General features: G+C 46.4%; 1 protein-coding gene across 5 annotated transcripts in view; it reads right to left on the minus strand.

The window, feature by feature from the left end:
- Positions 1-22,113, minus strand: part of scube1 (signal peptide, CUB domain and EGF like domain containing 1) — a 199,247-nt gene that overhangs the window by 23,796 nt on the left and 153,338 nt on the right. For all 5 annotated transcript variants that reach the window (XM_033037605.1, XM_033037606.1, XM_033037603.1 and 2 more), the window contains 5 exons: positions 19,067-19,183; positions 16,792-16,914; positions 8,842-8,961; positions 6,545-6,637; positions 2,857-2,973 (listed from right to left, as the gene is read on the minus strand). In XM_033037605.1, the coding sequence (XP_032893496.1) occupies positions 2,857-2,973; positions 6,545-6,637; positions 8,842-8,961; positions 16,792-16,914; positions 19,067-19,183 (570 nt within the window). The remainder of the gene's footprint in view (positions 1-2,856; positions 2,974-6,544; positions 6,638-8,841; positions 8,962-16,791; positions 16,915-19,066; positions 19,184-22,113) is intronic.

Raw genomic sequence — 22,113 nt, forward strand, 5'->3', positions numbered from 1 at the left:
GAAACTCAGCGGGACGAAACGTTGCCTATTTCCTTCGCTCCATAGATGCTGCTGCACCCGCTGAGTTTCTCCGCCATTTTTGTGTAACCTCCACACCTGTACGTCTTCGGAGTGTGGGAGGAAACCAGAGCAGCCGGAGAAAACCCACGCAGGTCACGGGGAGATCGTGCAAACTCCGTACGGACAGCACCCGTAGCCGGGATCGAACCGGGGCGTCTGGCGCTGTGAGGCGGCAACTCTCCCGCTGCGCCACCACACCACCACCCCGATGAAATTGCGCTTTGTCTGAAAAAATGTTCTCTCCTCAAATAATTTGTTGTCTGGTCACCAACACCAACACATTTATAACTTTTTGGCAGCTCCCACGGCAGCTTTATTGGCTTTGACATTCAAGGCGAACATGACATTGTCTGGCAACTTGCTGTGAATAACATAACAGATTGATCTAAAGTGCAATCTATAATGATGGGGACCTGCTGGGCAAGTGGAATGGAAGTGCCACCACTGCTGGTGCAGATGAATGGCACCATCTGGAGAGCGCTTGACAACAGCAAAACCCCTCTGTTCTCGCAACTTTTCACAACTTCTCAGGCCGCGTTAAAAGTCCCCGAATATTTAGTTTAGTTTAGTTTGGAGATACAGCGCGGAAACAGGCACTTTGACCCCGGAGTCCGCGCCGACCAGCTATCGTTAACACTAGCATGATCCTACACGTACATGGTAAATGGTAGGGAATTGAAGAATGCAGGTGAACAGAGGGATCTGGGAATAACTGTGCACAGTTCCCTGAAAGTGGAATCTCATGTAGATAGGGTGGTAAAGAAAGCTTTTGGTGTGCTGGCCTTTATAAATCAGAGCATTGAGTATAGAAGTTGGGATGTAATGTTAAAATTGTACAAGGCATTGTTGGAGGCCAATTCTGGAGTATGGGGTACAATTTTGGTTGCCTAATTATAGGAAGGATGTCAACAAAATAGAGAGAGTACAGAGGAGATTTACTAGAATGTTGCCTGGGTTTCAGCAACTAAGTTACAGAGAAAGGTTGAACAAGTTAGGGCTTTATTCTTTGGAGCACAGAAGGTTAAGGGGGGACTTGATAGAGGTCTTTAAAATGATGAGAGGGATAGACAGAGTTGACGTGGATAAGCTTTTCCCACTGAGAGTAGGGAAGATTCAAACAAGGGGACATGACTTGAGAATTAAGGGACAGAAGTTTAGGGGTAACATGAGGGGGAACTTCTTTACTCAGAGAGTGGTGGCTGTGTGGAATGAGCTTCCAGTGAAGGTGGTGGAGGCAGGTTCGTTTTTATCATTTAAAAATAAATTGGATAGTTATATGGACGGGAAAGGAATGGAGGGTTATGGTCTGAGCGCAGGTATATGGGACTAGGGGAGAATACGTGTTCGGCATGAATTAGAAGGGTCGAGATGGCCTGTTTCCGTGCTGTAATTGTTATATGGTTATATGGTTACACACTTATGCCCCTGTCCCACTTAGGAAACCTGAACGGAAACCACTGGAGACTTTGTGCCCCACCCAAGGTTTCCGTGCGGTTCCCGGAGGTTGCAGGTGGTTGCCGGAGGTTGCAGGTAGTGGAAGCAGGTAGGGAGACTGACAAAATCCTCCGGAAACCGCACGAAAACCTTGGGTGGGGCGCAAAGTCTCCAGAGGTTTCCGTTCAGGTTTCCCAAGTGGGACAGGGGCATAAGGATAATTTTTACAATCTTTACCCAATTAACCCACAAACCTGCACGTCTTTAGAGCGCGGGAGGAAACCGGAGCGCCCGGGGGGAAAACCCACGCAGGTCACGGGGAGGACGTACAAACTCCATATGGACGGCACCCGTAGTCAGGATCGAACCAGGGGTCTCCGGCGCTGTAAGGCAGCAACTCTACTGCTGCGCCACCACTTAGTGGAGTTGGTTTATCGGGGAGGCTTTTGTGAAAGTGAAATAGAGTTACCATGTTCTCAGATTTGTCTGCAGCACAAGTTCTTTAAGAATGTCTGAAGAAGGGTCTCGACCCGATAAAAATGCCACCTATTCCTTTCCTCCAGAGATGCTGCCTGACCCGCTGAGTTACTCCGACATTTTGTGCCTGTCTTCTTTAAGAACTCATGTGGCAAATTAAAAGCGTCTGAATGTGGGATGTTATTATTGTGTAAGTTGCGGTGAGGAAAGCATTCAAAGTGGCTGGATAATTGCTTCCACTCAAGCATTACAATCTCACAAAGTCACTCTTCTCTTTCATCTCCTTGATGTGGTCGCAGAAAAGCCACCACAGAGATTCAAAGGCAATAATTAATAAGCAGGATGTTGTCCACCTTGGCCAGAGGTCCACACCACAGAACCGCTAGTTATATATGTATACACACATATACAGTATTCTCTGCTGCATTTCAACATCGCTGGTCTTCCACATAGAAACATAGAAAATAGTTGCAGGAGTAGGCCATTCGGCCTTTCAAGCCAGCACCGCCATTCAATGTGATCGTGGCTGATAATCCAAAATATTTTCAAGAGAGAGTTAGATTTAGCTCTTAGGGGTAAGGGAATCAAGGGATATGGGGAAAAGGCAGGAACGGGGTACTGATTTTGGACGATCAGCCATGATCATATTGAATGGCGGTGCTGGCTCGAAGGGCCGAATGGCCTACTCCTGCAGCTATTTTCTATGTTTCTATGTTTCTATCCACATCCAGCTGTCTGAAGAAGGGTCTCGAACCGAAACGTCACCCATTGCTTCTCTCCAGAGATGCTGCCTGTCCCGCTGAGTTACTCCAGCTTGTTGCGTGTATCCACATTACACTTAATGGTGAAACCACTATTCCCATTTGAAATAAAATCGTGACAAACCTGATATGCTTTGCTTCAAACTATCCTTAATCCGTTCCTTAATTCGTGGACGAAGATGGCATTTGGCATCTTTGATCTTGAATCGAGCTTTTTGCTTTATTGGAGGTGCCAAAGGATCTGAAATTTAAAAAAACAAAAAGTGCACTTTCAGTATCGTAGCATGGAGGTTGAATTATTTCCCTTCAACTTACGAGGATGTTGCCCGGACTTGAGGGTGTGAGCTACAGGGAGAGGTTAAGTAGGCTGGGTCTCTATTCCTTGGAGCGCAGAAGGATGAGGGGTGATCTTTTTAAGGTGTATAAAATCATGAGAGGAATAGATCGGGTAGATGCACCGAGTCTCTTGCCCAGAGTAGGGGAATCGAGGACCAGAGGACATATGTTCAAAGTGAAGGGGAAAAGATTTAAAAGGAATCTGAGGGGTAACTTTTTCACACAAAGAGTGGTGGGTGTATGGAACAAGCTGCCAGAGGGGGTAGTTGAGGCAGGGACTATCCCATCGTTTAAGAAACAGTTAGAGAGATAATAGCAAGGACAGGTTTGGAGGGATACGGACCAAGCGCAGGCTGGTGGGACTAGTGTAGCTGGGACATGTTGGCCTGTGTGTGCAAGTCGGGCAGAAGGACCTGTTTCCACACTGTATCACTCTGTGACTAACTCATGAACAAGACGTGGCTGTTACGGAGTACGCCATCATGAATGTCCCTTGAGAAAATGGGTGTGGACATTAATAATCTCGCTGGTTAAGGTATTCTCACAAAGGTGTCCAGTGGATTTTAAGTCAAGACAGTATTTTATTGTCATATGTCTGAAACAGAACAATCAGATGCTTAGGTACACAAAAATGCTGGAGAAACTCAGCGGGTGCAGCAGCATCTATGGAGCGAAGGAAATAGGCAACGTTTCGGGACGAAACCAAGGGTTTCGGCCCGAAACGTTGCCTATTTCCTTCGCTCCATAGATGCTGCTGCACCCGCTGAGTTTCTCCAGCATTTTTGTGTACCTTCGATTTTCCAACATCTGCAGTTCCTTCTTAATCAAATTCTTATTTGCAGTAGCACAACAAAATACGTAAACATAGTACTCTGTAAATAATATAATAAATGAAAAAATTATATTTAAAATATATATATATTATATATGTATATATATAAAAATAAATATATATATATATATATATATTTGGAGACAGTTTTTATCCCAGCTGTTATCAGGCAAGTGAATTATCCTACCACAACTGGAGAGCAGTCCTGAACTACACTCGGACTATCTTTGATCGGCCCGAAACGTCGCCTATTTCCTTCGCTCCATAGATGCTGCTGCACCCGCTGAGTTCCTCCAGCAATTTTGTGTACCTTTGATCGGACTTTGCTAGCTTTACCTTTCACTAAGCGTTATTCCCTTAAGGGGCTGTCCCACTGTACAAGGTAATTCAAGAGCTCTCCCGAATTGAATTTAAAAAATCAAACTCGTGGTAAGCACGTAGAATGAACGTAGCGGGTAAGTTGGAGCTCAGGACGTCACTTAGCGGCTCGTAACGCTAACGGCAGGTACTCGGGAAACGCGGTAAGCTCGTGAAGATTTTTCAACATGTTGAAAAATGTCCACGAGAGCCCCGAGTACCTACGAGCGGCTATTACCGTAATTCTCCGAGTTCGAATCAGGGGAAACACGGGAGAACTCTTGAATTAGCTCGTACAGTGGGACAGGCCCTTTATCATATATCTGTACATGGTAAATGGCTCGATTGTAATCATGCATTGTCTTTCTGCTGACTAGTTAGCACCGCAACAAAAGCTTATCATTAATATTTATGTGTCATTCCTAACTGTCACTGTATGTCATGTTGTCACTTGCGGGCGGAGCACCAAGGCAAATTCCTTGTATGTGAATACTTGGCCAATAAACTTATTCAATCATTCATTCATTCATTCATTTTCACTGTATCTCGGGACACGTGACAATAAACTAAACTGAACTAAATATTCAGGGAGGTGGACAGAGCATCCAGCCATGGTCTGCTTTGGATAAAGTGAAAGCTACATTCATCCAGGTGAACTGATATTACTCCAGCACACTCTCTCTTTGTAGGGACGGCCACTGCCTGGAACCTGTGGCGGAAAAGTAAATTAGGAATGAATACAAGGACACAAAAATGTAAGCAGAGAATCAGACAGTGGCAGAACGTGTGGAAATAACCCATGCTCTCACAAGAAGATAGACACAAAATGCTGGAGTGACTCAGCGGAGCAGGCAGCATCACTGGAGAGAAGGATTCATAAAAGCCTCCCAATTAACAAACTCAACTAAGGGGCGTGGGCGATACTCTGGCACAGCGGTAGATTTGCTGCCTTACAGTGCCGGAGACCCTCGTTCTTTCCTTGACTACGGATGCCATTCCTTTTTCCCCAGAGATGCTGCCTGCCCCCGCTGAGTTAATCCAGCATTTTGTGTCTATCGTCGGTGTAAACCAGCATCTGCAGTTCTTTCCTACACATCTGCAGTTCCTTCCGACACATCTGCAGTTCCTTCCGACACATCTGCAGTTCATTCCTACACATCTGCAGTTCCTTCCTACACATCTGCAGTTCCTTCCGACACATCTGCAGTTCCTTCCGACACATCTGCAGTTCCTTCCGACACATCTGCAGTTCCTTCCGACACATCTGCAGTTCCTTCCGACACATCTGCAGTTCCTTCCGACACATCTGCAGTTCCTTCCTACACATCTGCAGTTCCTTCCTACACATCTGCAGTTCCTTCCTACACATCTGCAGTTCCTTCCGACACATCTGCAGTTCATTCCTACACATCTGCAGTTCCTTCCTACACATCTGCAGTTCATTCCTACACATCTGCAGTTCATTCCTACACATCTGCAGTTCATTCCTACACATCTGCAGTTCATTCCTACACATCTGCAGTTCCTTCCTATACACCTGCAGTTCCTTCCGACACCGTGCTCTCACAAGCTCCAAATTTGGAAGCTGAAATCGCTCCATTTTCCCGTTCTTCCCCCCCAATGCCTTCAATATTTTTCGCTTCAATTATATACTCAATGCACCCTCTCTAATAATCCTTCACCACCATGGGTTGGACAGAATGCAGATCTCTGGCCTGGATTTCCTGGAGCAAGGCTCGAATTCCGCACTGTTCTGCCAGCGTTTGCTCATGCCTCAGGCATCTTGCATCTCCTGGGGCCAGCGTTTTAGTCAGGGTCTAACAATCCTTGCTGATTAGACACAAAATGAAAAGTCTCCTCTTGAATTCCTTCGTTGGGTCTACACTCTCAGCCCCTCCCTTTAACACCATCGACAGATTCTTCATTGGTACGGGTGTCAGGGGTTATGGGGAGAAGGCAGGAGAATGGGGTTAGGAGGGAGAGATAGATCAGCCATGATTGAATAGCGGGGATGAATCGATGGGCCGAATGGCCTAATTCTGCTCCATTGACTTATGGTTCATAAATGGGTAAGCTCTAGAATTAGACCCTTCAGCCCATCAAGTCTACTGTGCCATCCAAACATGGCTGATTTATCATTCCTTCTTAATCCCATTCTCCCCGCAACCCCTGACACTAATGAAGAATCTGTCTATCTCCGCCTCAAAAATATCCTTTGACTTGGACTCCACAGCCGTCTGTGGTCTTAGGCAGGGCACTGTTGAGCTCGTCACGTGTGGGACGTTACCTGCACAGCTGGGCAGAGTTGCATTTCGCTTCTGTGCAGATTTGGTCGGCTGCAACGGAACACCGCAGCTGAAAGAGTAGCTGTTTTCAGAATCTAAAGAAAGAACAACGGTTGCACATCAGAGCAAGACACTGCACCCCTGTAAATGCAACTCATGCTTCATCGGCCCTTCCAGGTCATTAAGCTCAAGTGTCAAACCCATCATTGTATCCTATATTGTCATTCAAACTTTTGGTTTGAACGAAATGACGTGCCTTGCAGCCATGACAGAGAATAAAATAACAGAACACACAATGAACACAGTTTAACATCCACCACAGTGAGTCTACCAGGTACCTCCCCACTGTGATGGAAGGCAAATGTCTTAAAGTCCTTGTCTCTTCCTTCCAGGACTTCCCCACCAATATTTGAGAAGTTACCGAGCGTCAGGGGTTATGGGGAGAAGGCAGGATAGAGTGGATGTGGAGAGGATGCTCCCACTAATGGGAGAGTCTAGGACCAGAGGTTAGATCCTCAGAACTAAAGGACGTTCCTTTAGGAAGGGGATGAGGAGGAATTTCTTTAGTAAGAGGTTAATGTATCTGTGGAATTAATTGCCACAGAAGGCTGTGGGGGACAAGTCAATGGGGCAGAGATAGATAGATTCTCGATTAGACCGGGTGTCAGGGGTTATGGGGAGAAGGCAGGAGAATGGGGTTAGCAGGGAGAGATAGATCAGCCATGATTGAATGGTGGAGTAGACTGGATGGGCCGACTGGCCTAATTCTGCTCCTTTCACTTTTGAACGTAATATTTTCATCATGCTTTTTCTGCAGTCGTATATGCAAGATGTAATGCATAGTAACTGTATCTAGCACGGCATAAATATACTTCTGACACCTAAGAGCCAATTTCAACATCCAGTGCAAACCAATTATAACTGAAGATATAACAGCGGACAATAATGTCTTTCTACAGGGAGAGTTTGGATAGACTTAGGACAGGGCGTGGAATCTTCAATCTTTGGTGGAAATTATATACTGCAAGTTGGAATTGGAGGGAAATTGAACTAACAAGCGATGGAGAGATTGGGATGAGGATTACACCATGGCGACATGTGGCGGCACGGTGGCGCAGCGGTAGAGTTGCTGCTTTACAGCGCCAGAGATCCGGGTTCAATCCTCACTGCTGATGCTGTCTGTTCGGAGTTTGTACGCTCTCCCTCTGACCATGCGGGTTTTCTCAAGATGCTCCGGTTTCCTCCCACACTCCAAAAACGCTCAGGTTTGTAGGTTAATTGGCTTCAGTTAAATTTGTAAATGGTCCCTAGCGTGTGTGATAGTGTTAGTGTTAGTGTACGGGATGGTCGGCATGGACTCGGTGGGCTGAGGGGCCTGTTTCCACGCTGTGTCTCCAAAGTCTAAAAATAAAGTCTAAAGTCTAAAGTGGTGTCACTTAGGTGTCAGAAGCATATTTATGCAGTTTAGAGATACAGCGTGGAAACAGGCCCTTCAGCCCATTGAAACCGCGCCGACCAGTGATCACCCACATACTAACCCCAAACCACACACTAACGGACAATTTACAGAAGTCAATCAACTTACAAACCTGCACGTCTTTGGATTGTGGGCACCCGGGGAAAAGGAAGCCAGTATCACCTTCCGTACTATTTTGATGTATATTCCATATTTACGAGGCGGCACAGTGGTGCAGCGGTAGAGTTGCTGCCTTACAGCGCTCGCAGCGCCAGAGACGCGGGTTCGATCCCGACTATGGGTGCTGTATGTTCGGAGTTTGTACGCTCTCCCCGTGACCTGCGTGGGTTTTCTCCGACATCTTCGGTTTCCTCCCAAACTCTAAAGTCGTACAGCTTTGTAGGCTAATTGGTTTGGGTTTGTATACTGGGTATAGGTGTAAATTGTCCCCAGTGTGTGTAGCATAGCAGGATATAAGATTCTTGATGAGTACGGGTGAGAGGGGTTATGGGGAGAAGGCGGGAGAATGGATGATTGTGGATGATCAGCCATGATCACATTGAATGGCGGTGCTGGCTCGAAGGGCCGAATAGCCTACTCCTGCACCTATTGTCTATTAATGGGGTTTGGATGGAGAGATAGATCAGCCATGATTAAATGGCGGAGTAGACTTGATGGGCCGAATGGCCAAATTCTGCTCCTATAATGTATGAACTTATGAACTTAGATTTTGCCCTGACAAAGTAAACTGCCTTTTGTATGAAGAATATAAAGCGTTTTTTTTCCAATCCCACATTCAAAACTCGGCCCCTTGTTGTGAATGTTCACAAAGGGAATGCTGACCTGCCACAAAGAGTGCTTTCGACGGGCAAGACAGGGAGCAGCTCTCGACTCCTCCGCTCTTACTGCAGATCAGCTGGACTTTCCGCGCCGCCTTTGCGTTCCGGAAACATTTCACCGTCTCTGAGGGAGAGAGAATCATCGATTACAGACAGCGAGTTAAAAAGGTTGACACAGGTGAAGTTGGTGCAACTTAGTCGATGCCACCGAACCCGTTCAAAAACAATGCACACCATCAACACAGTTGGTGATCAAGTCACATCCAATGGACAGGTTGGACTCAGTAATCACAAAGTGGCACAGCGGTGGAGTTGCAGCCTCACAGACCCGGGTTCGATCCTGACTTCGGGTCTGTATGGAGTCTGCACGTTCTCCCCATGACCTGAGTGGGTTTTCTCCGGGTGCTCCAGTTTCCACCCACACTCCAAAGACATATATGTTTGGAGGTTAAATCGGCTTGGTAACATTGTAAATTGTTCTTTGCGTGTAGGATAGTGTTAAACCCCCTGTCCCACGCTAAGAGTTCTCCCGTGTTTGCCCTGATTCGAACTCGGAGATTTATGGTAATGGCCGCTCGTCGGTACTCGGGGCTCTCGTCGGCATTTTTCATCATGATTGAAAAATCTTCACGAGTCTTCCCGTGCTTACCTGCCGTTAGTGAGTCTTCCCGAGTACCTGCCGTTAGCGCTAAGAGACGTCCCCGAGCTCCGACGCACCCGCTACGTTCAATCTCCGTGCTTACCACGAGTTTGATTTTTTTTAACTCGGGAGAGCTCTTGGAATGAACTCGTACCGTGGGACGGGGCTATTAGTGTGTGGGGATCACTGGTCGGCAAGGACTTGGTGTCACTGAATCGAAGAGACGGATTTGAAACAGGAATCAAAGTGCTGGAGGGCCAGGCAGCTTCTGCAGGGAGAACGGACAGATGATGTTTCAGGTCGGGACCCTTCTTCAGATTGATGTGAAAAAATTGCTGAGAGTAGATTTTCATTAAGCTCCACATTCGGCGGAGAAAAACGTTCAAAATTGGTGAGTGATGGGCCTGTACCCCAGGCGATTGGATTCTATTTCACGATGTGCTTTGCAGTAATTTACAGTGAGATGAGTTACTGCGGCTGAGAAAACTGCTGGTAGTGAGGCGAGTTCTTAACCTATCTCCCTTCATGCCTTTTGTCTGCTTCCTTCAAATTTCCCACTTTAAATTAAAAAAAATATATTGTAAATTATCTTAGAGCGTTGTTGTCGAGTTACAGTGATGGCGATGGCCTGAGCCGAGATCAAGGGGCCTGATTTTCGGCACGCATGCTGTCAAATGTCTGACAATTATGTAAAAAACACACACAGGCAAATTAATTAGGGAACTTCATGTGCCACAAAATACAATTTTCTTGAAAGGTGATCAATCGATAAATGAAACTATTAGAAGAAGAATCATAAACTTTTACTTGTTGAAATTGTTGAACATTTCATAATCTAATCAATTTGTTAGGATTGATTGTCCACTGTTCATTTTAATCTATGCACAGGGGTCTTGTATGTAGAGTAGAATACAGAATATTATGTTCTAACAGGGGAATTCCGATGTATCTAAGGGACGTTCTAATCTAAGGTATGTTCTAATGATGGCGCAGCGGTAGAGTTGCTGCCTTACAGCGCCAGAGACCCGGGTTCGATCCTGACTACAGGTGCTGTCTGTACAGAGTTTGTATGTTCTCCCCGTGACCTTGGTGGGTTTTCGCCCAGATCTTCGGTTTCCTCCCACACTCCACTCTTTGTAGGTTAATTGGCTTGGTATAAATGTATAATTGTCCCTAGTGCGAGTGGGATAGTGTTAGTGTGCGGGGATCGCTGGTCAGTGCGGACTCGGCGGGTCAATGGGCTTGTTTCTGCGCCGTCTCTAAACTTAGTAGAACATATGACAATGCAGCACAGGAACAGAAGTTGGCGTTGAACCTGATGCCAAGATGAACTGATCTCCTCCGCCTGCACCTGATCCATATCCCTCCATTTCTTCCATATCCATGTTACTGTCTAAAAATCTCTTAAATGCCATAATCGTATCTGCCTCCACCTCCACCTCCACGACCCTGGAAGCACATTCCAGGCACCCACCACACTTTGTGTAAAAAAAAACTTGCCCTGTTCATCTTTAAACTTTGTCCCTCTCACCTTAAAGCTATGCCCTCGAGTCTTTAACATTTCTACCCTCTTTATAAAGATCCCCTCCACCACCCTATCTATACATAGAACAGTCCAACACTGGAAAGGGCCCTTCGGCCCACAATGTTTGTTCCAGACATGCTGCCAGGTTAAACTGATCCAATCTGCATGTACATGGTCCATATACCTCTATTCCCTGCACTGCCGTGTGCTGATCTAAAAGCCTCTAAAAGCCACGATTGCATCTGCCTCCAACAACAACCCTGGCAGTGCGCTCCACCCACCGCCCTTTGTGTAAAAAAAACCTGCCCCGCACATCTCCTTTAGGCTTTACCCCTTTCACCTTAAAGCTGTGCCCTGTAGTCTTTGACACCTTGCAGATATAAAGGTTTCTCCCCATTGGTGCCTCCCATAAATCCATGTACTTCTATCCGGTCTCCTCTCAACCTCTTACATTCAAGAGAAATCCATCCAAGTTTGTCCAACCTCTCCTCGTAGCGTCTACTTCCCCAATTCCCAAAATACTTGGGATTTCCCGATTCATCAGTATTTTGTACGTCCAGTTCATTTCACTGCTTTTCATTAATATGCAGTATTAATATATTAATGCTGTGCAAGGTATGGGATGGCAGCTAAAGGAGACATAACACGTTTTTCCTTAAAGCTTTCAGTGTTAGCATCAGGCATGCAGAAAGTGCAAATGTAAATAGCACTGGTGGGCATCATCCAAGAGCTATCAACCAGAGCTGGTTTCTTCCCTCCAGTTTCCCCGACTTGGTGTTGACACGACACCAGCGTGATATTTTCCGTATCCCAACTGGCTACTGCCCAAGCAGTGCTAATTGTTGCATTAGTTACACGCTCTGCAGAGTGACTAATGGAAAATAAAGATAGACCAACCATTCGGGCAGTGCCAGTCTTCCTCAGACTCGCCAGGCGACACCTCGAGACCGACCACGGTGGCGCAGCGGTAGAGTTGCCGCCTCACGGCACTGGAGGCCCGGGCTCGATCCTGACCACGGGTGCTGCCTGTACGGAATGTGTGCCTGCGTGGCTTTTCTCTGAGATCTTCCGTTTCCTCCCACACTCCCCATATATCATAGACCAAATATCTATCCTCGCCCATACTTTGACAGCTAGGCACCTGTCAAAGTAAAGCCACTGTTCGGCCTGAATGTCTGTTTTCATTTCAATTTTTAGGCCTATTTTTAGATATGGTCATTTTTAATTTTTTTAAACTATATGTATTTATTCTGTTTTTATTAACCGCGCTGATGGTAACTGATCGAGAAACTTTTTTTTCGTTTCATCTGTGTATGTAAGTGCTCAGTTAAAATGACATTGAAGTAAATACTGAATACTGACTCCAAAGACGAGCAGGTTTTGGAGGTTAATTGGCTTGGTGTAAAGTGTAAAGTTGTCCCTAGTGTGTGTGTAGGGTGGTGTTAATAATAATAATAATAATAATGGATGGGATTTATATAGCGCCTTTCTAATACTCAAGGCGCTTTACATCGCATTATTCATTCACTCCTCAGTCACACTCGGTGGTGGTAAGCTACTTCTGTAGCCACAGCTGCCCTGGGGCAGACTGACGGAAGCGTGGCTGCCAATCTGCGCCTATGGCCCCTCCGACCACCACCAATCACTCACACACATTCACACACAGGCAAAGGTGGGTGAAGTGTCTTGCCCAAGGACACAACGACAGTATGCACTCCAAGCCACCGGCCACCTTCCGGTCGCCAGCCGAACACTTAGCCCATTGTGCCATCTGTCGTCCCGTAATGTGCGGGGATCGCTGGTCGGCGGGGACTCGGGGGGCCGAGGGGCCTGTTTCCGCGCTGAGTCTCTAAGCTAAACTAAACTAAGTTGTAACTGAACCGAACCAAGAGGAATGGAAGACTATCCAAATCAGGATCATGCATACGGGAATTAACTGGGAGCATTTTAGCGGGATGCACGGTGGCATGGTTTGGGAACAGCTCCATCCATTATCACCTTTCTATCTTGCTTTCTATTTAAGTGGGTGAGGGACACACACACACACACTTTTAAGAAATTACATTTTCTTCTTACAGACACTGTCGGAAAAACCTCTTGGGAGGTGAGGGAACAAATGTTTCAGGTTTTAAGGAATTCCAAATTTATATATTGCTCTTTAAACTGAGTTAGGCGAGACAATGGTTGGAATGTTAACATTGATTTTCTTTGTTGCAGGGGGGGAGAGAAAAAACGTGCCGCATTCCCATTAACCCAGACTTTCAGTACCTTGGACGTAGCCCAGACCATCACACAAACCAACCTCTCTTTCATTGAGTAAGAAAGAACTGCAGATGCTGGATAAAATCGAAGGTAGACACAGAATGCTGGAGTAACTCAGAGGGTGAGGCGGCATCTATGGAGAGAAGGAATGGGTGACGTTTCGGGTCTCGACCCGAAACGTCACCCATTCCTTCTCTCCATAGATGCCGCCTCACCCTCTGAGTTACTCCAGCATTTTGTGTCTACCCCCTATTTCATTGACTCCATCTACACTTAACGCTGCCTCGGCAGGGCCAGCAGCTTAATCAAGGACGAGTCGCACACCGGTCACTCCCCCTTCTCCCCCATCTCGCATGAGGTACGGAAGTGTGAAAATGCACACCTCCAGATTCAGGGACAGTATCATCGCAGCTGTTATCAGGCAGCTGAACCGTCCTATTAACAACCAAAGAGTGGTCCATCTACCTTTGTGAAGACCCTCGGGCTATCTTTAATCGGACTTTATCTTGCACAAAACTGTATTCCCTTTGTCCTGTATCTGTACACTGTGGACGGCTTGATAGTAATCATGTATAGTCTTTCCGCTGACTGGATAGCACGCGAAAAAAAAGCTTTTCACTGTACTCCAGTGCATGTGACAATAAACTAAACTACGTAAGGGTCTTGACCTGAAACGTCACCTATTCCTTCTCTCCAGAGATGCCGCCTGTCCCGCTAGAGTTACTCCAGCATTTCGTGTCTGTCTTTAATGACAGTGCAAACCCATATTGGGATGGACTGATTTCTCCCCGTCGGTGGTGCTTCTGTGAGTGAGCGATCTGTCAGCTTCCTGACGGATGGCGGGACTGTCATATGCTGAGAGAATGGAGCATCTGGGCTTGTACATTCTGGAGTTTAGAAGGATGAGAGGGCATCTCATTGAAACCTATAAGATTGTTAAGGGCTTGGATACGCTAGAGGCAGGGAACATGTTCCCGATGTTGGGGGAGTCCAGAACCAGGGGCCACAGTTTAAGAATAAGGAGCAAGCCATTTAGAACGGAGACGAGGAAACACTTTTTCTCACAGAGAGTTGTGAGTCTGTGGAATTCTCTGCCTCAGAGGGCGGTGGAGGCAGGTTCTCTGGATGCTTTCAAGAGAGAGCACTACATAGGGCTCTTAAAAATATCGGAGTCAGGGGATATGGGGAGAAGGCAGGAACGGGGTACTGATTGGGGATGATCAGCCATGATCACATTGAATGGCGGTGCTGGCTCGAAGGGCCGAATGGCCTACTCCTGCACCTATTGTCTATTGTCTTCCTGAGGTCACAGTCAGACTATAAAGGGCCTGTCCCACTTGGCGATTTTTTCGGCGACTGCCGGCGTCATTGACTGACGTATCAGGGTCGACGAAAGATTTTGAACATTTCAAAATCCAGCAGCGACAAAAAAAATGTTGCGACACTTGAGGAAACACCGCGACTTTATCGGTGACCTGATACGTCAGTCAATGATGCCGACAGTCGCTAAGTGAGACAGACCCTTAAGGTCGACAATAGATAGGCACAAATAGCTGGAGTAACTCAGCGGGTCAGGCAGAATCTCTGGTGAGAAGGAATAGGTGACGTTTCGGGTCAGGACCCTCCTTCAGACTGAGAGTCAGGGGAGAGGGAAACGGGAGATATAGAAAGTGGCACAGAGAGAGAGATATAGAACAAATGAAGGAAAGATATGCAACAAAATATCCAGGATAAAGGAAGCCAGCCATTGTGGCCTGTGGGCTCGGTGAGAACGAGTTACAGACAGTGTCAGACCTGAGTACATGCCTGCTGGAAGAGGGGTGTAAGATGAGAGAATATTAACCTGCCATGGGTGGAATTTCACAGTCACCGCTTCCTGCTCCCATTAATACTGACTGGGGGCGATCGCCAACAAGTAAATCACTTCGCAGGTGTCGGTGCTCCAGACAGTTTGTATTCACCTCAGATACGTCTTGGGGCACTGGTGGTTGTATTTCATTCCTCCATATTCCTTGAACGTTTGACAGCTGAGTCCGACACAAAAAGCTGAAGTAACTCAGCCCGGTCAGGCAGCATCTCCGGAGCTAAGGAATGGGCGACGTTTCGGGTCGTGACCCTTCTTCAGGCTGAGAGTCAGGGGAGAGGGAAACGAGAGGTATGGAGGTTGATGGAGGAAGATAGAGAACAAGTGAATGAAAGAGAGGCAAAGAAGGTAATGGTGATAAAGGAAACAGGCCATTGTTGGCGGAGGGCCAGGTGAAAACGAGTTACTGACAATGAGACTCAACAAGATGACTGAGGTCCTTTTATAGTGAAAAGGACAAAATATGGAGCAGTGTTAAAAAGTGAAATCAATTTAAACATATGCCTTCCCAAATTGATTGCAGAAATAAATCTTTATTTCCCCCCCTTACCTTTTCCCTGCACCCACCTTAGCCACAGACTCGATTTTTAAACATCTGTTGAACGATTACTGAATAAAATAAGAGTTTAGACGATTATTATGCTGCTGTGGGAACAAAGAGTATAACTGCCCCAATGTTGATTTTGCATACTGTTCATGCTTCATACGTTCATAAGTGACAGGAGCAGAATTAGGCCGTTCGGCCCATCAAGTCTACTCCGCCATTCAATCGGGGCTGATCTATCTTTCCCTCCTAACCCCATTCTCCTGCCTTCTCCCCATAACCCCTGACACCCGTACTGATCAAGAACCTATCTAACCCTGCCTTAAAAATATTCATTGACTTGGCCTCCACAGCCTTCTGTGGCAATGAATCCCACAGATTCACCACCCTCTGACTAGAGAAATTCCTCCTCATCTCCTTCCTAAAGGAACGTCCTTAAATTCTGAGGCTATGGCCTCTGGTCCTAGACTCTCCCACTAGTGGAAACATCCTCTCCACATCTACTCTATCCAGGCACTCCACTATTCGGTAAGTTTCAATGAGGTCCCCCCTCATTCATCTAAACTCCAGCGAGTAGAGGCCCAGTGCCGTCAAACGCTCATCATCTGTTAATTATAAGCCGGGCTATTTGAGGGGATGAAGTATATTCTGCTGCAGCTACAAAGTTCAGTGAACATATATTCCAGTGTTAAATTAAAAATGAAAAGTTCAGGCACGTTAAATACATTGCTCCTTTATAGTGTGGAGTCTTGATCAAATTAACTTGAAGAGATTGCCAACTTACCTTGATAGTTTAGTTCATTTAGTTTAGTTTAGTTTAGAGATACAGCGCGGAAACAGGCCCTTCAGCCCATCAAGTCCACGCCGACCAGCGATCCCTACACATTAACACTATCCTACACACACTAGGGACAATTTTACATTTATACACTTCCACCAATTAACCTACAAACCTGTACGTATTTGGAATGTGGGAGGAAACAGAAGATCATGGGGAGAACGTGCAAACTCCGCACAGACAAGCACCTGTAGTCGAGATCAAATCCGGGGTGTCTGGCGCGGTGAGTCAGCAGCTCTACGGCTACGGCACTGTGCCGTTCTGAAACAAAGATTACTCACCAGCACAATCTTTCTTGTTCCAATGCAGCTTCTTCCCAGGAGGGCAAACACACTCATAACTTCCCATTGTGTTCAGACAACCAAAATCACAGCTGCCATTATTGATGCTGCATTCATCGATATCTGAGCAAGCAAAATAAAAATATCACTGTGACTAAAATTATTACTTGTGGAGTGGAAGAAAAAGTCCAGTGTTATTACTTATAGGTTCCATGTGAATGTTTTACTTAGGAAAACAAGCTATATTCTTTGAACAAAAAAAAGGGTACACAGTCTTGATTTTATAGAGGTGTATAAAATCATGAGAGGAATAGATCGGGTGGATGCACAGAGTCTCAGACCAGAGGAGGTGAATCGAGGATACGTTTAGGGTGAAGGGGAAAAGATTGAATCGGAATCTGAGGGGTAACTTTTCCACACAAAGGGTGGAGGGTGTATGGAACGAGCTGCCAGAGGAGGTAGTTGAGGCAGGGACTATCGCAAAGTTTAAGAAACAGTTAGATAGGTACTTGGATAGGGCAGGTTTAGAGGGATATGGACCAAGCGCAGGCAGGTGGGACTAGTGTAGCTGGGACATGTTGGCCGGTGTGGGCAAGTTGGTTAAGGGCCTGTTTCCACACTGTATCTCTCTATGTCTCTCAATGCTGGAGTAACTCAGCTGTCCGAACAGCATCTCTGGAGAACATGGATAGGTGATGCTTCAGGTCGGGACCCCTTTCAAACCCAATCTCCCTTTTTCAGGCAGTCTGAAGCATCCCGACCCGAAACGTCACCTATCCATGTTCTTCAGAGATGCTGTTTGGATAGCTGAGTTACTCCAGCATTGAGAGACATGGAGTGATACAGTGTGGAAACAGGCTGAGTTACTCCAGCACTTTGTGTCCTTTTCTGTAAACCAGTATCAGCAGTTCTTTACTTCCATACACTTTGGCCATTTTAAGGTCATAAGTGATAGGAGCAGAATTAGGCCATTCAGCCCATCAAGTCTACTCTGCCATTCATTCGCCACAATATGAAGCACTGTTAAAAAGTGAAACTAATTTAAACATATGCTTTCCAAAAGTAAGTCATAACAAACTAAATAATACAAATAGTTGTTACAAACTAAATAATTACCGTGTTGGTGAAACGGTGAAATTATCTTGCTGTCCCATTTAGGAGAGGATAAATTTAGGTCAGAAGTGATAGGAGCAGGATTAGGCCATTCGGCCCATCAAACATTAAATGTTCAAGAGTTTCCAACATTTGACTGATATTCGTTTTCATAAGTGATTGGAGCAGAATTAGGCCATTCGGCCTATCACGCCTACTCCGCCATTCAATCATGACTGATCTATCTCTCCTTCTCAACCCCATTCTCCTGCTTTCTCCCCATAACCCCTGACACCCGTACTAAGAATTCAGTGTGTAAAAACTAAAAATGGTAAAAATACCCTTCAGTATAGCCTCTACAAATTTCAGCTTGCTCAGAATATAGTTACATGTATTGTAAGTCATGCTTGCACCTTTCCCTATTTGCCTTGATCTGATGCAGCCTCTAATTCCCAGTGCAACCAGAGATGTTACAATCCCTGCCTTGGGTCCTATCATCAGGCCAAGCGTAAATCTTCTTTATGCCTCTCTCCACACTCTGCTTAGTCCATTCGAGCACAATTCCCAGCCATGTTTGAAGCACTAACCCCAGCTTCTCAGTCATTCCCTGCGACAGGTTGTCTCTGACTATATTTCTGTATCAACCCGCACTCCCATCTCCCAACCCACCCACACCCTTTCCTTCTTCAGTGACATTTAGTTTGGTCTGGTTTAAAGATACAGCGTGGAAACAGGCCCTTCGTCCCACCGAGTCCCGCGCCGACCAGCGATCACCCGTAAAGTAGTTCTTTCCCACACACCAGGGACAATTTACAGAAGCCAATTAACCTACAGGTCTTCACCACGAGTAAACCGATGCAGTAACAGGGAGAACGTGCAAAACTCCACACAGGCAGCACCCGAGGTCAGGATCGAACCTGGATCTCTGGCGCTGTGAGGATGCAGCTCTACTGCTGCACCACCGTGCCTCCCTGGAAGAAAGTCCATTTTTAGATTGCCTATAATCACAATATGCTAGTTACTCTTAGCTCCTATGTGTGTGTGTGTGCGTGTGCGTGTGCGTGTGCGTGTGTGTGCGTGTGTGCACATGTACACACACACACATATATATCTTATGCTACTACAGTACTATTGCAGCTTCAGAACAAATTAATCATAATACAACCCATCAGTTTGAACAAACCTCCACAATGGGTTAGTCCGTACAAAGTATAGCCTTTTTGACACAGGCATTCGTAGCTTCCTGGGTAGTTGATGCATATGTGGTCACAGGTTCTTTCGAAGGAACACTCATCGATATCTAAAATTGAGAAGAAGAAATGTCAAAGTTTGGAATATAAAATCCCCGTCACATATCTTGGTGATACAAGTAGCGGTTCCACCCTCTAAAGCAGAGGTCAGCATCCTGCGGTCCCCGGGCCGAATGCGGCCCGAAACCAGAAATCATCCGACCCGCCGAGCGCCGAGCTCTGGCTCTCCCGCATCCTGCGCAAAGCCGCCGGCAAGGCCGCGCACCTTCTGTGAACACGTTTAAGAAAGAACTGCAGATGCTGGAAAAATCGAAGGCTTCTCCAGCAAAAATGCTGGAGAAACTCAGCGGGTGAGACATGCAAGGACCTTCTTACAAATATCTTTAGTTCAGTTTAGAGATATAACATGGAAACAAGCCCTTCGGCCCACCAAGTCCGTGCCGATCAATGATCCCCGCACATTACACTATCCTACGCACTCTAGGGACAATTCACAATCATAGCAAGCCAGTTAAACTACAAATCTGCACGTCTTTGGAGTGTGGGAGCACCCGGAGAAAACCCACGCGCGTCACGGGGAGAACGTACAAAGTCCGTACAGACAGCACCCGTAGTCAGGATCGGCTCAGGGTCTCTGGTGCTGTAAGGCAGCAACTCTACCGCTGCGCCACCGTGCCGCCCTGCGTGGGGACATATCTGGCCTTTTACTTCCGCTACTTTTCCAAGGAGAAAATTTGGGGGGGATTCTCTCACTGTTCAACTGGTGTTGACATGAATCGTTGCCTTGGCAGTGTGTACATGCTGGAAAGTTTAGAAATTGGGAGGTCATGTTGCAGTTGTATAAGACGTTGATGAGACCACATTTAGAGTATTGTGTTCAGTTCTGGGCACCGTGTTATAGGAAAGATGTTGTCGAGCTGGAAAGGGTACAGTGGACATCAATGAGGATGTTGCCAGGACTTGAGGTCCTGATCTATAGGGAGAGGATGAGCCAGCTGGGTCTCTATTCCTTGGAGCGCAGGAGGATGAGGGGTGATCTTATAGAGGTGTACAAGATCATTAGAGGAACAGATCGGGTAGACGCACAGAGTCTCTTGCCCAGAGTAGGGGAATCGAGAACCAGAGGACATAGGTTTAAGGTGAGGGGTGAAAGATTGAATATGAATCTGAGGGCTAACTTCTTCACACAAAGGGTGGTGGGTGTATGGAACGAGCTGCCGGAGGAGGTAGGTAAGGGAGGTACTATCGCACGTTTCAGAAAGAATTAGAAAGGTACATGAATAGGACAGGTTTAGAGGGATATGGGCCAAACGCAGGAAGGTGGGAGTAGTGTAGATGGGGCATGTTGGTCGGTGTGGGCAAGTTGGGCCGAAGGGGCTGTTTCCACGCTGTATCACTCTACGTCCACGACACATGAATCTGAGTCGATCCTTCTATGAATATTTAGAATGAATGGCAGGCAGCCCATTTGAGAGTAGTTGAGTCTCTCTGCTTGAGTTAGTGCAGATTCCCCATCCCACCATCGTTCACTGGAGTGCCAACACAGCACACTGACATTTCTGTTTGCTCAAGAGACCAACAGATTTACAGCTGCTCAGCCCCCAAGTTGGGTGTGACGATGAGAAGGAATGCATTGACATTTAGTTTAGTTTAATTCAGACCTGCAGCGAGGAAGCAGGCCCTTCGGCCCACCTAGCCCACGCCGACCATCGATCGATCACCCGTTCACACTAGTTCAATGTTATCCCACTTTCTCATCCACTCCCTGCGCATTGGGGGCAATTTACAAAGGCCAGTTTGTCTAGAAACCCACAAGTCTTAGATTACAGTTACAACGTGGAGACAGGCCCTTCGGCCCATCAAGTCCTAACGATAACCCCGCACACTAGCACTACCCTCCGCACTGGAGACAATTTACAATTATTTCCAAGCCAATCTGGCTTTGGAGTGTGGGAGGAAACTGGAGCATTCAGGGGAAAACCCACGTGGGTCATGTGGAGAAGGTACAAACTCCGCACATAATCAAATTGGAGCTTTAATTCGTGTGTCAACAAAGACTGGGACGTGAACTGTGTTAGCACGCTGCCCTTTTGAGCCTTGTGTATTGATTTGAGTCCAGTTCAGAATGAAGGGATTATTGTGTTCCTGGAGCTTTTGGGAACTCTCTCTAACTCTCTCTTGAAAGCCTCCAGAGAATTGGCCTCCACTGCTTTCAGAGGCCGAGAATTCCACAGATTCACAACTCTCTGGGTGAAAAATATTTTCCTCATCTCCGTTCTAAATGGCTTACCCCTCATTCTTAAACTGTGGCCCCTGGTTCTGGACTCTCCCAACATGTTTCTTGCCTCTAGCGTGTACAAACCCTTAATAATCTTATCTGTTTCAATAAGATACCCTCTCATCCTTCTAAATTCCAGAGTAGTTAAATTGCAGTGGTAGAGACCCGGGTTCGATCCTGACTGTGGGTTCTGTCTGTACGGAGTTTGTACGTTCTCCCCGTGACCTGTGTGGGTTTTCCCCGAGACATTCGGTTCCCTCCTACACGCCAAAGACGTACAGGCTGGTAGGTTAACTGGCTTGGTTACAAAAATGTAAAATTGTCCCTGGTGTGTGTATGATACTGTTAATATGTGGGGATGGCTGGTCAGTGCAGACACAGTGGGCCGAAGGGCCTGTTCCCACGCTGTATCTCTAAAGACTAAAACACAAGGAAAGGCATGCTGTACATTTCAAAAATCAGTGTTCAGACCATTGGGTTTTTGACTACCCAGGTGGAATATGTCACAAGATATTGTTACCAATTATAAAACAAAATGTTATCACAAAAAACCAATGTTTTCAGTGGACTGAGTTCCTGGCACTAGAACACCCTGCAATTGGCAAATCACAACCTTATTAATATAAATTGATCAATTTGCAAATCCAGAGCAGATTAAGCAGCACCTGAAATAATTTTTATTTTTCGGTGTAAATCTACAAG

The sequence above is a fragment of the Amblyraja radiata genome, chromosome 19, assembly GCF_010909765.2.
Source record: "Amblyraja radiata isolate CabotCenter1 chromosome 19, sAmbRad1.1.pri, whole genome shotgun sequence".
NCBI lineage: Eukaryota > Metazoa > Chordata > Chondrichthyes > Rajiformes > Rajidae > Amblyraja > Amblyraja radiata.